At 40.5% G+C, this 19,034-nt stretch overlaps 1 protein-coding gene across 1 annotated transcript in view; it reads right to left on the bottom strand.

The window, feature by feature from the left end:
• The window catches only part of TLL1 (tolloid like 1), a 390,413-nt gene that overhangs the window by 168,996 nt on the left and 202,383 nt on the right, over positions 1 to 19,034 (bottom strand). Inside the window, exons 7-8 of the mRNA XM_086962398.1 lie at positions 10,649 to 10,754; positions 2,934 to 3,058 (exon numbers count right to left, since the gene is read on the bottom strand). Of these exons, the coding sequence (XP_086818524.1) occupies positions 2,934 to 3,058; positions 10,649 to 10,754 (231 nt within the window). The remainder of the gene's footprint in view (positions 1 to 2,933; positions 3,059 to 10,648; positions 10,755 to 19,034) is intronic.

The raw sequence follows: 19,034 nt of genomic DNA, 5'->3' as shown, positions 1-19,034 counted from the left end.
TGTAATATACAGTGCAAAGAAAAAATATGAAAATCGTGGTAGGAACCACTAATTAGAATATTCAATGCTGTATCACACATATGGGCACGTATGTTGATAACGGTACTTGTGATTAGTTTTGTCGTTAGGAGCACAGATTGTTCTCTAGCAAGTAAAGAGCAAGCTGATAAAAGCATGATTCTTGATTCCAACTTCCTTCTGAATTATACAGAGACTCTACAATTATATGCATGTGATAAGAAGTAATTGGAGGCGTTTTTTGATGCTGGTTGGGAGTGGTTCTTGAGTTTAAGGTGGAAAATTGATACAGTTTTGTTTTAAAAGACTCTCATACAAGTCCATTGTAAAGCACGTATTCAACTTCAAGGTGGGGAACAATGATGGATTCTGATGAGGGAGGCTTGGCGCTGATCCGGAGGCTGAAAGTATTTAGAACAGTATAAGAGACTATTATGGCACAGTCCCCTGTTATAACCATAAAATCCTCAAAGATGCCACTAAGAAAGCAATATCTAAGGTGGCGCAGAGTTAAGGAGCATTAGTCAGTATAAATATCAGACAACTAAGTTGGGATAAGGAGACATTAATCATCTTTGAGATTTTATGTACATGAGTTAATGGAAATGGGAAGTGAGTATTCAATTAACTGAGCAAAAATGCAAAAGTAGTAACACCAGAAATCAGAAAAGTAAGCGCCTTGTTTCAGAAAACTTTGAGCCTGTCAATGCCTAAGCAGCCAGGGAGTGGCATTGGATAGTAAGAGGGTTTCAGGCTACCATTGATTGAGCAGCCACTCTTACACTCCCAAAACCACAAAAAAAGATCCGGACACAGCCTCCTAAGTACTGGAGGATGTTTACAAAATAGATAATGGATTTCAACTTTGTAAAGCCGGTCACGTGGTCCACATGGTCCACATGGCCATTGTCTTTTTCCCTATGTTAGCAAGAGCCTGTGACAGACTGTCTTCTGCTTTGCGCATGTTACTACATGAACGTATATTGCTTTGTGCCACACTGCAACTTTCACACAGAGCATTCTGTTGTTTTTGCATTCTGTTCTTTCCTGGGATTTAGTCTGAACATATCAGGCAAAGTCAAACAACAATGTCCCTTGTAATTCTTTTCTGGTGTGGCTCTAGTGCCTAGACAAAACATGCAGATGCAGGTGTTGTTTGCGGGCATGTACTTTGGTCATATAGGTATACACGAGTCGGTAACACACACTTGGAGAGGGGTCTTTCTAGAGAAGGGAGCTTGACATCACCTGTGATGTAGATCTTTCATCTATAGACTGAGGTATGGGGTCTGCTGCTAACACCCACAGATCTTCTAATATATACTCATTTTGCATCTATAGAAGGGGAGGGAGGTTAGACTACACTGTTGTACATAATTACAGCACCTGTTATGATTTACGGACTACTTGCTATGCTAGTTGTATTTGTGTTAGGCGTTTTTGAGCTTGTTGTGGCACGTATACTGCCTAGTAGAGCACAATAGTTAAAATAAACATTTTAAACTTTTCTTGTGTCTCTGTGAAATCTTATTGTGGACTGGTACGAGAGTGAGAGCGAACAAGAGTGATTCCTAAGAGTGTCGGGAATGTTGTGTTCTGGGGTGTCTAATCACTTGTTCCTTTGTGAGTGAGTAGGAGGGCACGTGAGAAACTTTATCTAGTCAGTCTCCCGGTTCATGAGTACTCAAGTTGTAGGATGACTCAGTCCCTGCCTACTAAGGTTCCATGATCCCATGCATAGTTCTGTGACTCCGCAGAATCCCTGCATTGAGCCTCCACACATAATCTGAAAACCTACTGAGTGCCGGGCTCTTCTGCTCACCTTGTGTTCACCATGTGATAATGGATCTTTACTGGTTGGATAAATGACGATTGCCAATATCATGTGGCACATAGTGACACCCTGTGAGTTGACTGGTCTACAATTACTAAGATTCCAATACACATTAAGTTGTTTCTTATGTTTTATACTTAACCAAAGGAGACATACCTATCATCACAGACCAAGTACCTAGCATCCTGATTCACAGGAAAATGCAGTCAGAACTTTTATCATGCTAGTCAATCTTGCAATAGTCCAAGAACAAGATGGAAGATTCATAACAAATCAGTAGTGGAAAGATTGTGGATGCTTGAGGAACCCATTGAAGCAATAACTTCTAGGAGTATATCACCCTACGATATTTACATTGTAAACACATATATACCACAAGACACATTTCCAAATACATCCTAACAAACAACACAAAAATAGTAACAATTCTAACATGGAGGGGTGAAAGGAAAACAGCAAATTAAGTAGGCATATTCTGGTATACATTACTTGATCATAGAATATTTCACATCTGTGATAGATAAACAAAGTAATGCATCCTCTCTGGCATGGCATAACCACTATAATTTAATAGAGGGTGCACTGTAAATCTACACATAGTCCTGGTACTGCATAGTCCTGGTCCTATAGAGTTTATATTTTAAACACCTTCTCTGTCTCTGCCTCTCTAGAATTCATTACCAATCTTACACTTCTGTTTTGTCAAGTATGTACATCCAGGTTGCATATTTTGCAGGTAATTCAGAATTTTACATTTCAGTTAATGACACATTTCCTAGGCTGTAATTACTTCCAAGATGTAAATCCTGCCTACAAATGGCCAGGGGAAAAGTTTGAATACGACTATAGATTTCACCTTTCCCTTAGTCCACTCTATTCCATTATCCAATTGTAGCACATTTATGACACCTGAGTTTTGAACCGCAGCCTGTGTTATTCTACTTCATTGCCAGCTAGCAGACGGGTTATTAAAACTAACAACTGTGTGCAGGGCTGCTTTAACTTGACTCTTCTATTTGACTAGGTTATGTATCCTGCACATTTGTACTCTTACAAACATGTTTTGTTTACTATGCAATACCTGGACATCTATACAGCTTTCTTGCCTGTGCAATGTCTCCTTTACTCAGGCGTGTGCGCTGACCAATGGGCGGCCGTGAACCATTTTCATCACGGGAAGGGAAAATGGTGTCCAGAAACATACCCCTAAAGAAAAAGAGGCAAGTTAACAAAACATCAGTATGATTACATAGTGTTACACTCTTGAAGACACATTATATAATAGGATATACAAGAGATCAGCATGGTAAGACAATGTTAGTTCACATAAATATGGTTATGGTGTACTAGAAATATAGTCGTTGCTAACCATAAGAAGGTCTTGCTCGTGAAACAAAAAATGTGTTACTATGTTATGAGGTGTCTGGATGAAGATAGCAATAAGGAGAAGGGTGGAGGAGAGTGTGTGACTTCTCTTTGAATCATTCAGAATGAATGTTTTTTCTAGATATATAAATATAGAGCAATTGAGGCAGCCTCGCAGTCGCCATGTGTTGGAAGTAGGGCACATATTTAGGGATGCTAGTCTGGCTCATCAAACAATAATGTGCACTGCATCTTTATAACTACTTGTGCAAGGTAACAGGAAAAAACTGATGCATTATCAGCAAGGAAATACTGTGATATTATTGTGAGCCATAGAAACCTAGATGTTTCTGATACACTGGTGGAAGAGTTCTCCCAGCTGAACAATGTGATAATATTTCGTCCAAATATGGACGTAAAAATATAGTCTGGCCATAATACTGTGGTCTAAATATCGTGACTACAAATATATAGTGCATACAAATATTGAGTGATTTTTACTGTTTTACAATAAAATTGTAATTTAACTGTATTTTAACATATTATTAGTTTATTATGTTATTTTATTGTCTTATGTTAAGAATGTATATCATTATTTATCTTTTTGTGAAATGTATTTGTAACTATATTTAAAAAAACATTAAAATTATATTATGGTTGTTACGTTTATTGGGGTATGGGTATGTAGTGTTTTTCATAATTATATATCCACACATTTAACAAGATTAATAAGTTTTTTTATTATTGGTAACTATTATTTTTTTGTTTATATTTTTGATACATTTTTAAATTATGTAAATACTTAAAAATCCTGAATTGTGGGGTTTATTAGGGCACAGTGGGTAGTGTTCTAGATCAAATATTTTTAAACTGAAAATAACTGACTAATGTATTAATTACAAAAATGTTTATTTGAAGGAAATCTTATTGATTAATTCAAAAATCTAAAAACGTTATATATATTCTTCAATAAATTATGTGTTGCGTAATGTTTTGGGGTTTTTAACGTGTACCTTCATTATTATATTTTTTTATACTTTAAATTTGGAATGGTTGAAATGATTACTTTTTGTTTACATCTATTATCGTTTTTTTGGACTATTTATTGGAATGTGGGGCTTACTTTTGGTTTACTTTTGAGAGGTTTTGATTAAACTTAAAATAAGTGACATTAATTGATTTACCTGTAAAATATGTTCATCTTTCATACTTTTTATAACCTTTTTGGAAAATTACTGAAGGATGCTATTTTAAAACAATTTTCATCAAAAGTGATTTATTGAATTGTTAATATGAAATGTGGAGTATATTGGGGAATGGGAATATTCTATTTTCTAATTGAAGTTATTAAATATTAATGACTTGCAACATTTACAATGTAAACTAGAGTTTTAAGTTTATTGTTTTATGTTTTTATGTAGTAACTTGAAGGATATTGTTTATTTAAAACACATTTAAGAGTTTGAATAGTAGTTTAACTATTCCGATATATTTTTAAATGTACTTTAATTATTTTGATATGAAATTTAGGCTCACATATCTATTATAGGTTTAATTACTTACAAATGTGTACATTATTAATCTAACTGTATTAAATTGGACCCCTCTAATGTGTACTTTTACTTCAAAAATTGTTGGCCCGGAGTGAGAATAGCAAATCTACTTACCTCAACATAAATACTTTCCTCAATGTTTGTTACACTGGAGTTAGAATGGTAAATATTCCCCCACAATGTATGTCCTTTCTGCAATGTTTGATGGATTGAGTTAGAGTAGTTAATCTCCTAACTGCCCCCAATGTGTGCTCTTTTCCCCGTGCTTGTTAGACTTTAGTTAGAATACTGAATCTGATCACAATGCACACAATGCAATCTATACAGTGTCCTCAATGTTTGGTAGATTGAAGTTAGAATAGCAAATCTGCCCAGTGTAACTGTAGTCCCAGGGTTTGTTAGATCAGAGTTTGCATAATAAAACTTACCCACCATTGTTTCTTAGACTAGATAAGAGATAAAATAGTAAATCTCACCACCCCTTCTCCAAATTCCATCTATGCACTTCGCCATTGTGATTTAGACTGGGGTTACAATAGCAATTCTGACCTACTCCCTCCAATATATACACTTTCCATAATGTTTGTTAGATTGCAGTTAAATATTAAACTTGCCCCCTAAAATGTATGCATTTTTCTTAATGTTTTTAATATCCAATCATTTTGTTTGGCTAATAAATGTATTGAAATGTATACTTTTATTTGTTATAGAAATTGTTCAAGTATATATTTATTTTTTTATTATTATCACAGTTAATATTAAAATTTAAAATGTAACATTCATTGTAAACTTTGATAAGTTTCTTTACAATAAAAACAACTAATTACTAGTATGATGTCGATATTTTGGACCAGAGTACTTTGACAATATTTTAGTAGTTTACATTATTGGCATAAAGCGTTTTTATTTAGGCTGTGGATATGTTGACAATATTTTTTTGTTAAACACACAAAAGATGATGGGAGGTGTATTTGCAAATAGTCTACCCTCAGGCAACTGAGCAATGGTAGCATACCGATCCATCGTTTTTTTGGCAACGGTGCCACCTGAGATTAGATCCAGTCATATGCAAATCAGCATTGGTCCTGCTACAATCAAAACAGTCCAGCCCACACTGCCTAGCCAGGCCTGCTCTGAACTAGACCCCAAGCAACCCAAGACCAGTTTCTCCATCACTGGGCCTCTTCAGCTGAGTGCAGCTTGGTTCCAGTGGCACAGTGAGTTGGGTATACCCTTGGCCAAATAGGGTGTCACATCAAACACACAAACGGTGATGGTATGAATGCTTACAAATAGTCTGTCCACTGACAATAGCTCGGGTAGCTTATGACCCTTTGTTTTAATAATCACTATGCCACCTCACATTAGACCGAACAATATGCACGTTAGCACTGGTCCTGCTCCAATGAGAACAGTCCAGCCAAAACTGCCAAACAAGGTACCGGAAGACAAGCAAGCAACTCTGTATTCCTCCCATCACCTTTTGTGGGTTTGATGTATAAAGTGGCCAAGCCAAGGGTATGCCCAGACATGGATCCCTTGCTCACTGTGCCCCTGGAACCAGAATACACCTGACTGAAGAGGCGCAATCAGGCAGAAACCGGCCTTGGGTTGCTTGTGTTATGTTTCAGTGAGAACCTGGCTTGGAAGCTTGGGCTGGACTGTGGATCAGTGGATTGTATTTATTTTTTTGCTAAACTTTCAAAGGTAAACATAAAGCAATCTGTGTTTAAAAATCATTTTCAGTCTCTTGGAGAATTTTGGAAGAAAATGGCATGCTTCCGTTACACGAGGCATATGCTTGCATTTCACTGGATACTGAATTTCCAAGACTGGGTGGTTCTGGAATGCTTTGAAGAGTCTACGATAGCTAGCGTATAAGTACATTTCCTTCTATTGGAAGAAACACTGGTACCTATCTTTGTGTAACATCCACAGATAATGGTAACGTTCTGACAGTTTTAGCATTTTCACATGAAAGCCATGAGTAGTTAAAGAGTTAAAGCAAGTAGCACTATCAGAACAAAGAACGTAGCTATAGTCTGGTAAACTAGTATGCACATTGGCAATATATTGAAAGTACTATTGTACTACTGAGCTCGTTTCAGATCAAGCAGGTTTTATGGCAGCCTACCTTCAAAGGGATAAGACACGATATCTGATAAACAAACTGAGATCAGTGTCCAGTTATTTACAGCAACGCAGCATCAAACCTTTGCACTCAAAATGACTTATTCCTAATCACTTGATGGAATTACTTCCTGAAAACATGCCATTGGCTGTCACTGCCTGTAACCAGAAGAAGTAAGTTGCGGATGCATTTTTGTTTTTAAACTCTGTATTCTTCCATCATAAATACAATTTCTGACCTTGAGGGATATCTGCGTAACACAGTAAAAATATCAGGACTAGGAGCCCTCAGTTTGAGATGTGTTTTGTTTGTTAACTAAAACTAAAATATGGTGATCACACAATAGATGCAGGTTTTCATTTAGTTTCTTCCTATTTCGTTTTTTGAAACACTGCTATGAATCTTTAGATCTCAGGCTTTCCTCAGACAGTCTTTCGACGTCTATCTGTTTGCCTGGCTACATTTTCGTTACATTAAAAATGTCACTGAATGTTCTGCCATCCACAAGTGATCGATGGAGGGCTACATCAGCTAAGGAAGAGATACAGCTGACTATAAACCCTATTTTAAATCACAAAGGTGCTAAGCCATACCTTACAAACAACTTAAAATGAATAATAATATTTCTATTGTCAAATGTGATCTACGTAAACACCAGGGTTGTCTACTTCTTTTATTTACCAGACCATTTAACACATTTTTCTACTTGACATGAACTCACTGGAATTATCACAGTTAAATCCTATTAACTCGATCCACCACTAGCAACTGGAATTCCTCAGAGCTCAAGACTAAGCAAATAGCCAACAAAATGACAACAATATCCACTAGCTTTGCCTTGTGGAGTAGCATTCTGCCTGTCAAAAAGCACTTCAACACCTTGACAGGGGTAGTAAGCGATAAATAAATGCAATTACAATACAATACAACACAACACCAGGACCCTCCAATAGACATGGCTCAAAAATAGAATAACGTGCCCCTTTTGACTTCTTAAACAGCTAAAAAATCGTTGTTCATATACAATATCCTTTCTGATTATACGTTTTTATTGGGTATTAATCATGAAACTGATACTGTATTATACTGTAACCTCTATCCTACAGGTAAATATGCATCATTTTGGAGGGCTAATAAGATCTGCCAGCACAACACCTATTGCATTAACACAGAGTCCCAGCATAGGCACAACACCATATCAACCACACACCCACATGGTGCCACATGCTACCCAAGTAGACAAGCACCTCAGCATCACACATAGGGGTAGGGTGAAGTGAAGTGGCGTGGCTCACTGGTTAGAGGCGGCAGACACGTAAGCAGAGGACGGCCCGGGACCAGGGTTCGATTCCCGACGCGGCAGGGTCGTGGACCAGGGTCAGCGGGCTCGATAATTGTCGCCTAGGTGCCTACTCCAGTCAGGGACTACACTCGGCAACTCTGGGCATTAGCTTGCCTCATCTTCACAATGGCCCCCCCAGACCGCCGGGGATGCTTGGTCGCACCTTAGAGATACCCATTAGGGACCATCTCTCAGGGTGAGCCAGGATGGGTTCCCCAGCGGTCGAAGCGCGGAGATACTCCTCCGGGAGTCGATTCTAGCGCTATATAAACCCACAATTAAATTAGGGTACTGAGTGCTATAAAAACCAATAACACAAGACAATTTTAGTAAACTCAAAGGGAACCAGTTATATATGTGATAATGTACCCATTACTGTACATTATAGGAATACTGCAATTCACCAGTAAGTTCTATGACCATAAAAAAGGTTTTCCCCTCTTACATGTCAAGTCACGGAGTTAGAAAAGAGGAGCCTTCACACAATGGTAAAAAGAGCAGGTGGCTACGAGATGCCACTGCTTTCTTTTAATACGTAATAAAAAATGAACAGTCATGTTATGTTCTCATTGCACGGAGGTGTAGATGTCAGAATGCACCTCAAGTATCTTCCTTTTGTAGAGAGATAAAGTCTCCCAATCTATAGACTAACCAAGAAGAAATAGTAAAAGCACATCTTGGCTTTACTGACTGATGATACTCATGGGAAATACGTGCAGCAAAAACATCACGTAAAATCTAGGTTCGTTGAAAAGGTCATTTGCGGTTGGATGAAGTGACCTTGTATTCTTCCTTAAAATATGTTTTGCATCTAAATGAACATGCAATGAGTAGAGTAAACATTTACCTATATCCTTTTGCCAAAGTCCACTCCTGGCTATGCCCTATATTTCCATCTCCTTAAAAGGTTGAAAAATAATGGGCATGGGTATGTACTTATTCCACACAATAACATTGATTACCATTTAATGAAATACTTGGTAAGCTTGCAATGCACGTGCAGTGTGTGCATGTCCTTCTTATTCTTGAACGGAGGCAGCAACAGCCAAAACCTCACTGATAGAGAAAAGCCAAGCAATTTCATGCTCTCATCACCACTCTAGCAATACTCAGGAATCATGATGTTATTTATATTTCCATCTGTTGATTTGTTCTATTTTGCTATCCAATGAAATGTCACAGTGATGGATAGAAAAAAAACTGTTTGGCTCAACACATGAGCACAGACGGTGGCATTTTTCATTTTAATATCCATTAAAAAATGTAATAAGCTAACTGTTCACATGTATCTGGCAACAGAACTGACTTCCGAAATGTCATTTATCTGTATTAAAATTCTAGGGGTGCAATTCTAAAAGAAGTGCATAAATATAGGCATCATAATCTTATGTCTAAACCTTTCATAGATTTGCACATTTTCTAGCGTTTACATAATTTCGAAACTTATGCTCAGAAATCTAGCAAAACCGTACATTTTTATGAGTGCGGCTGTATCCCCTGAGTGTACTCATGAACGATTGTCCATTGGCAGACAATCTGCAAGTTTAGAATTGGGGAAAATTGGAAACGTGACATGTTCGTTATTCTCCACAAAAAATACATATTTAAATGTGAAGGAATACTTTTCTGGAAACCTTCTGAATTGTGAGTGTTTGGGGAACTTCTCTGTCTAAAATGGCCATTTACCCCATTATGAATTTTTATAAAGTAACTTTAGGTGCAGACTAAGGTTGCAAAACACCATAGGTAATGAGAGTCGATCAGTGGGACGGCAAACGTTCTGTGGGCTGCACTAATGATGGCGATTTCCCTGTTGTTAATACCCACAAAGTTTATTGTGATGGTATTCCCAACATTCCAATGTCCATTTTTTCCCCTCCACAGCTGACGCCTATTTTAGGACTGCTTTACTAAATCTACAACTGTGAAAAGCCATCCAATTAGTAGAATTTCTGCAATGTGTGCTTTATCTGTCATTCAGGATCTGTCATTTGCAGGCACAGATAAACAGTTTTTAGAGACGTGTGTTAATATTGGGTGCACAGAAATACCTGAGAAGGGACTATGCATCCACGATTCTTTGTTGTAACAGTATAAACCAATAGTATGGTTAACAGTGTTCTTTTTTCACTTCCAAAATCAGGGTTACAGATGAAATCTATCATACCTTTTAATATCCCACACTATTTAGACCTCTTTTTTCAGTGTTTGCCTGTGTGCAATATCTATCTGTCCCAGTGCACATTCAGTAACAAGTGACATGACATCATTCCATTCCATTCAAATGCAAAGGCACTGGGATAAAATGGCAAAGACTGTGCAGCATTGCATTGAAAGTAACTGTTCTTTATATTCAGACAGAAAAAATGAATTATAAGTCAAAAGGTATAACCTGAGACTCCAACCTTGAGAAGGTGTTCCTGGCATAGTGCATAATGCTGTCAAAATCATATGATTCCCCAAGGGAGTTTACTTCTCCAGGCTCCATCTTCAAGAAGTTATACTCTTGACCTGCAAATATAGAAACAACGCTTTGATTAATTTACTTCTTGCAAGCAATGATGATGTTATCTTGCATGCACAACAGTGTTTTGGGGAATTCTACCTTAAGTAACCTGTTCTAGCTGGTAGAGGTAAAGTTTATCACTCTTGATCTGAAGGGCCAGAATTACAAAAGTTAGATTGAAAAGTCAGAAACTGTATCCTGTTTCCTACTCCTGGGATTTAATAAAATAACAAGTGTCAAAGAAGTGCAGCAGTATGAAAGAAAAACTTTGACAGACAAACGTTTTGTGACCAAATTTGCAAGTAGTTCTGTATGCGGAATTTAATCAGTTTTTACATTTAATTTGCAGAAATTAAATGGAAAAATGCATTTACAGATTTAATTTTTGTATTCTACACAATCTTCCCAATTGGAACTATGCTTCCTCCTTGAAAGGAACATATTTCCCTGTGTCTCAGAGATCCAGTCTCGCAAACCTTTCTCAACAGCTGTGTAGTGTACTTTAACCAAAAGGTTGTGAGAGAGCTTTACAACACACGGCATTGTCTAATGAAAGAAAGTAACAAAATACAGATAGATATGACTGATGACATAGGTATAGGTAGCAATCACATTTATATGACATAATTTAGATAGTAATAGCTTTCTCAATCGTAATGAGAACTCATTTAAATGTCCAGTTTTTATCAAGAGCGAAAAATTACCCAAAGGTGTCAAGGTGCTGGGGGCCCGCTGGGAAGATTAAGCAAGCTAATGCCCAGAGTCACATGGTGCTGGGTTGATCTGCCGCTGGCAACGGGGATCGAACCGTGAGCCCCCAGGTTCCGGCATCAGTTGCCCTGGCCGCTGCGCCACACCTCTTCCACATCCATCATGAGACAACCGTGAAGTGTATAGCACATGGTGTAAGCTATATTAGAACGTTAGAATGATGGGAGCTCTATTGAAGACAATGAAGTGGCCCATGGCTAATAATGGCTGGCAAAAGCCTTCTGCTCCAACATTTCAATGTTTCTCTTCCTTTCACTTCTTAAGTTAGAACATTTTACCCTCAGTGGGTTAAATGTTCTCATAGCCTCATAGCCCTTCTACCTAATGTTTTACCGGTTGTTAAAGGCACTCTTCCTCATTATAGACCCCCCCCCCCCCCCCAGGATTCAAGGCCTTTTCACAACCAGCATAGCCCTTGGCAGCGGGCAACAAGGCTATAAAATATATTCACATAGGCAGAGACATTCAATTTCATTTCTCATGATAAACATACGGGCTGGACTTTTGTGCTGATCAGTGTGTTTTGTCATTGATACGTAAATAATGTGCAGCTTGACTGATACCGTGGAGAGCCTCAGAGCAAGAAACCAGGGGCCTGATTTAGAGTTTGGCAGACAGGCAACTCCATCACAAGAGTTGAGGAAATATAGATTTTTGGTCAAGAAATGTTCCCTAACGTGTACCCCACCGTCTCCATGTACTAGCTTGAAGTGCATGTAATTTCCCTCCTGTGCCAGCTATGAAGACACAAATACATTTGCGTCCATCTTTAACATGTCCTCTTTCAGATCCGCCATGAACGGATTGAATATACAGTCTCTATATATGCTATGCCAATGTCTTTTTGTGGTATACTATACACGTTTTTCAGCTCTGGCGAAGTAGGCCCTGATTCTACCATCGAGCCTCTTTTTCCTGCCTTCTGACTCTGAGGGCCTCGGCCCAGGCTCCCTCTGTACCAGTGACCCCTGCCTTACTTCTTGCGCGGCTCACGGCGCTTGGCTCAGCCTACTGCCTGCCAAGATTGTATTCAACCTTCGAATTATCTGTTCCACTCCTCGAAAATACATTCCTGTCTCGTCGTTCAAGTAAACATCCTCCCAGCTGCAGGAGCAATGGGCCCGGTTTTTCTGTCTCCGTGCAAGTAATTCATAGACTCCGTTGCCATGGTAGGCCCATGCCCCCTCACCTCTCATGCAGACACGCAGACGCGTAGACACAAGACGCTTATACACGCATTCACAACCAGTATAGAATAGCCTCCGTTCGAGAGACCTTTCCCTTCCAGATACTACAGTTCCTTAAACATAAGATATCAGATACGATTTGGGATTAGGTTGATCTGACATCCCAGACTTATGTCTGCACTTGTAGAGCTAAATGTCAAGTCCCCTTCACCCTCCAGTTACACGTCAGTCGCACGTCATGCTGCTGCGCGCGCATCTCTGCCATGTAATTCTGCTGACACTGTAGGATTCTCTTATGGATCCACCTACGTGTGACCTCATGGTAAATGACGTTTCTCGTACACGCCTTCATGCACGCCTATTGCAACGCCTTTTTCCTGCTACGTATGAGCATTTTATCTCTCTTCTCAGCTGTTACGCCTTCTGCATATGTTTTTACTGTAAATGCATTGACTATATATATGAATAACTGTCAATAAAATGTTGTCTGTCAGCCCCTTCCCGAACCTGTGTGGTGACGGAATGGTATGCCACCTTGGCTCGAGCCAAATACCCAATTCCTTTTTAAGGAATAAAACCCTTTTGAGTAAACCTCAATATCACGGATTTTGCCTCTTATTTATCTGAGTTATTCGTATTGACTTTACCGTATAAATTAAGCATGGGTAATTAGATTTTACCACAGAACTGGCGCCCGAATAGGGACCCCTCCCCCATCTCACGCGCCGGCGGTGCGTTGCAGGCCTGGCCCCCTGCCACAGCCGGACGGACAACTACGCGTACCCGCAGGATTTCCTGTATCTCCCTCAGGCCAACGGAGGTGACTGAGGCTGCGATCGACACCCAGACGAGGCGGTGAGGAGTGCGGAGGATCCCGACCAGAGCCTAGCTGAGAGAGCAAGATCCGAGGTATACGGAGGCCCACCAGGTTCCGAAAATTCCGAAGTATCTGCGTCACGAGTCGAGTCCGAATCCAGTCCGAGTCCAGTCCAGTCCAGGGTTTCCGAGGCCTTCTGTTTCCGTGCTTCCCGGTGAGTACCGTTGCTAGGGACGCATCTAGACGTGCGCATTAGTTTGTGCCGGTCAAGACAGGTTTGGGTACACAGACCTGGTCTGCACTGTTTAGCAGTGTATCTGTACTGTTTAGCAGTATATCTAGTTTCACGCAGTTAGTAGGTTTTGTTATAATCGCTGTTCGTTGTGAAATGTTTTAATGTGTCATTCAAATGTCGTGGTATGAGTGAATGTTCGATCTTCTTTACTGTGATTATTGTGTTCAGTGTGTTCATATCTGAGTAAGGACCAAGTAGCTAGATTTCAGGATGCCGTTATTCTCCAAATTAAGACAAATAAAAACTAGAAAAGGAGTACTAGAAGAAGCCGTCCCCATTCCACCTAGGGACACTCCAGGGTACTTTATGTACCACAAGCATGGCCTAGACGCAGTTTTATTTCTCGACTTATGGGTGGACTACACTAAAGACCTATCAGAGAATCAGAGATGGCCCGCTGCTGGGACATGGGATGCAGATTGTATCATGAGAGTCGAGGAAGCATTATGGAAAAAGAAAGCCAGACAGTCACAGAAAGATGCCATTGAACTATGGCGTAAAGAATCGCATAGACGCACAGAAAAAGCCCACAGACTAGAAGAGAAAAATAAGGAGGAGCCTGAAAAGACCCGAGAAAACGCATTAGTTGAGGAAGGTATCCGAGTAAAATTAGAACAAGTAGACAGACAGCGAAACACACTCATGAATGGCATGTATCCCCTCTTGACTGAGGGTTTGCCTAAAGCCACTGCGGAGGTCCCGAAAAACTTACCACCCCCACTGCTCCCGACTAAAAAGCACCCGAAAACAGCAAAGGACGTTTTCCTTTCTTCCTATCTAGACGATGTAGCTCCTGCATATGTTAATACCGTACCGCCACGCACACCTCCGCCTGGCGGCCAAGATGGTCAGGCACTACCTCCCCGACAAGCTACTCCTCCTCCCGCTGTTCCTCCTGGTCTTCCAATCCTCCTTCCACCTCTTCCTGGACCTGCACCCCTTGATATGGCCCCAACTAATCCCTTCGGAGCCGGCGCCTCAGGTGGCGCGTCCGGAGGAGCGGTAGGTTTCCAGACCCCGCCACCCGCCCATCGGATGTCTTTTAGAGAACAAGCACAACAACGTACACCTAGAACAGGCGATATTACCATCTATGGAGATCGTCTTGCAGACTGTAGATATGATCCAGTACCTGGTAAAAAGAATGATGAAAGAATGTTGCTCGCATCAGTACGATTGCGGAGAGTCACAAACTTCTTATTAACACTACCTGGAATGATGGATCATCTAGATCGAATATATCGGTTTGTCCAGACAGGAGTAGGGCCCGAAAGTATTAAGGAGGCCATGGCCTACCAGAAAGTAGATACTCAAGCCAAGATATTACGGTTTCTGATAAACTGTTTCATAAGAGAAGTGGATAGGCCGGGTATGAACCCGGATGATGTAAAAGCACTCCACAGGTGGGGCCAGAATATAGCAGATGGGAATCATGACAAACAGGCCTGTATAGAAAATATGTACCGAAGAATCAGAACTGCAATAAATAAAATGCATGAGAAAAGACAGCCACTACCGGAAGTAGATTCAGACAAAATTGAATCCTCAGAGGAGGAGAACGAACAAGAAGAGACACCAGAGCACACACAGTTACCAGCTAGAGAAATGATAGCTTATGTAGGTAAAGGAAGACCATTCAATAACTCAATGCGCCCAGTACGTCCAGAAAGTAAAAGGATTTTTCAGGAAGCCATGTGTAATCCGAGAACCCCCGAACACTTATTCCAGGCCACTGATAAAGTACTGCAAGAACGAATGGGGTACCATGTACTCGATTCTATGGACGAACAAGAACTAGCTAGGTCAGCCGTGCAATGGGCTGACAATTCTGAGAAATATGGTGATGATGCATTAGCACATAGGTTTTTGAACCTGACACCGAGTGAACAGCGTTTAGCTGGTATATATATGATACACCTGCTCTTATTGTATAGAAGCCAACATTCCGATCCAGGCCCCCTTCCTGATATATTAATAGAACTGCTCATGAACAGATGGAGTGGTCTAGGTACTGATCTAATTAAAGTAATTCTAGAACATCGTCACAAGTATAGTACCTTCTTATGTCCACAGATCAACTCAACACATGTGATGGAAAGAAAAATGTATTACATGGACAGACAGAATCCGCTGCGAGAAGTGCACCCAGTACAGAACGCAGACAATACACTTAGGCGCGTGTTTGTGTACACACCCATAACTAAAATGGAATTATTGGAGATGAAGAAATTAGTACCTAGTCATGATAAAGATCCCGCAGGTTTTCACCGTGAAATAAAGGATATGTTATTAATGGGTGATTACACTTTTCCAGACCTCATGAAAATATTGAAAGTATTATTGCCTCCAGGTATATACGAGAAACTAAAAGAAAAAGAGTGGGAGGTGGGAGATACAAAGATCGATTGGGCTGCATTAGAAGGTGAAGAAAATACTCGAGTTCCAGGCCTAGGGCTTGGAGATAAAGTCAAGGCGTTACCAGGGTTGTTAGTTCAAGTATTGCCACGTTTATTGAGTACGAAAAAGGAAGATTGGGGTGCAATCTCAGCCTGCAAACAGAAACCAGATGAAGACACTAGTGATTTCTATACCCGATTTGAGAAATGTTTTGGTATTAATAGCGGTCTGAAAGCAAGTAGCGAGTCATATCCACATCTTTTTGTAACGAAATTAGTCGAGAATTCCCTGCCCCAGGTTAAGAACAGAGTACTGAAAGTAGAAAGCACTTGGCAAGCTAATACTCCTTCACAAATGTTACAAATGTTACAGTACCATCAAAATAGGCTTAGAGAAGAACAAGAACACGAACAAAGACGTATGAAAGATACGAAAATGAAAATGTTAGTTGCTCAGTCGGTTCCTGCCGACGGTCACAAAAAGGGTGCGACCCAGCCCAGTAATTCAACGGCTCCCGTTAAGGGAACATGTAACTATTGTAAGCAGCCAGGTCATTATATAAATGATTGTGCAGTTCTGAAACATAATATCGCCACGGGTAAGACCAAGGAGAGGCCGCGTCCACCCAGACCAGATCAGGTTCAACAACAAGTACCCCAGAATATACAACATATTCCGCCCATGCCAGCTTCATCACAGACCGTAGCGATACCACAACAACAGCCTATCACTGCAACACAAAACACGACACAACAGATGTACCAGTATGCACAAAATGATTACCCCGATTATCAACGATACACATGAAACAGCCTAGAGAGGGAATTCCGCTTGCCTCTCATTGAGGTTCCTGTAGACCAAAGGGGTCCTTATGTACACAGTCAAGTATTGGGAAAGGACAGAAAGTTTCTCATTGATACAGGGGCAAGCAGAACCACGATAAGTCACAATGAAGTACCAGGGGCACCCCTCTCAGGCTCACAGAACGTGTCCCTTGGATTTTCAGGAAAACCCATTATTAATGAGGTATCACAACCTCTTCCTCTTGCAGTTGGTCCTTTGACACGGACTACAGATTTATTGCTCACGAAATCATGCCCAGAAAACTTGCTAGGCATAAAGACATTAAAAGCTCTAGGAGCTATTATATGCTGTTCTCCGGAAGGAGTACGATTGTTTTTGCGAGATTTCAAGGGCCATTATGTATTGAGAGACATGGATCGCAGGTTACGGGATGTCCCTGCACACTTGTGGGCGCAAGGCCCCACTGATGTAGGTTGTATGCACATTACACCATATCGAGTCACACTCAAAGCAGGAGTGATATTACCACGTATTCGACAATACAAGTTACCTCCGGATGCTGTAGTGGCTTTACTGAGAATCATTGACGAGCTCATTGCACAAGGAGTGGTTGTGGAAACTGACTCCAATGTATGTAATTCTCCTATTATTCCAGTTCTTAAACGTACTGACCCAAATGTACCTCCTGTTTATCGATTAGTTATTGATCTGCGCGAATTGAATAAATGTATTGTACCACAGTATCCTGTGGTCCCAGATATCTCTTCATTACTGACAGCTATTGATTCAGAAGCGACGTTCTTCACTGTAATTGACCTCAAGAACGCCTTCTTCAGTGTCCCGATCGATCCGGAAAGCCAATACTTGTTCGGCTTCAGTTTAAATGGACGATCTTTCAAATTTGCACGCGCACCTCAAGGATTCACAGAAAGCCCCAGCATTTATAGTCAAGCATTGAAAAAACAACTCGACAGTATTCACATACCAGTTAACACTGCCCTGCTTCAATATGTCGATGATCTGCTGATCACCGCTCGAAGCGAACCCGAATGTGAACATGCCTCACTGACTGTCTTGAACTTCCTGGCTGACAAGGGGCACAAGGTGTCCCCTTCGAAGCTACAATTCTGTGTTCAGCAAGTTGTGTACCTGGGTCACTTGCTGTCCAAAGTGGGGAGACAGCTCACTCCTGATCGCATTCAGTTAATTGTAAACATGTCACCACCCAGAACACAAAAGGAGGTGCGGGCTTTCATAGGCCTCACTTCATACTGCAGACAATGGATTCCCCAATATGCATTTCTAGCAAAACCACTCATTCAGTTGACAACACAGGAGGCAGCGACTTCGACTGTCCTCCCTTGGACTCAGGAACATACACAAGCTTTTGAAGACTTGAAGAAAGCCCTATGTCAAGCACCTGTTTTAGCAACACCATGTTATAGTAAACCTTTTACACTTTTTGTCACAGAACGTGAAGGCACTGCCTTGTCAGTCCTCACTCAGGAACAAGCAGGTTCACACAAACCGTGTGCTTACTTTTCTAGCACATTAGATCCAGTAGCCCAGGCCCTCCCGGCGTGTTTGAAATCAGTTGCAGCGACAGCTTTAGCAATTAGACAGAGTGATTCCATTGTATTAGGACATCCATTGACAGTACAGGTTCCACATTCCGTGGAAGTCCTTTTAAATCGAACACAGACTCAACACCTGACCATAGCAAGACTAACAGGTTACGAACTGACATTGTTTCAACCACACATAGAAATCAGACGCTGCAGCACATTAAATCCTGCCACGTTATTACCACTCAATGGAGTAGATCCATTGGCACATGATTGTATTGAAGTCATTACTATTACAACAAAACCCAGACAAGACTTGACAGATGTTCCATTATCAGATCCAGACCTGACACTTTATGTGGACGGTTCATGTATGAGAACAAAGACAGGTGAATTAGTGGCAGCTTATGCTGTCACGACAGACACCGAAGTTATTGAAACCAATTGTA

The sequence above is a fragment of the Lissotriton vulgaris genome, chromosome 3_1 (genome assembly GCF_964263255.1).
Source record: "Lissotriton vulgaris chromosome 3_1, aLisVul1.2, whole genome shotgun sequence".
NCBI lineage: Eukaryota > Metazoa > Chordata > Amphibia > Caudata > Salamandridae > Lissotriton > Lissotriton vulgaris.
This window is presented reverse-complemented; position numbering and strand designations above follow the sequence as displayed.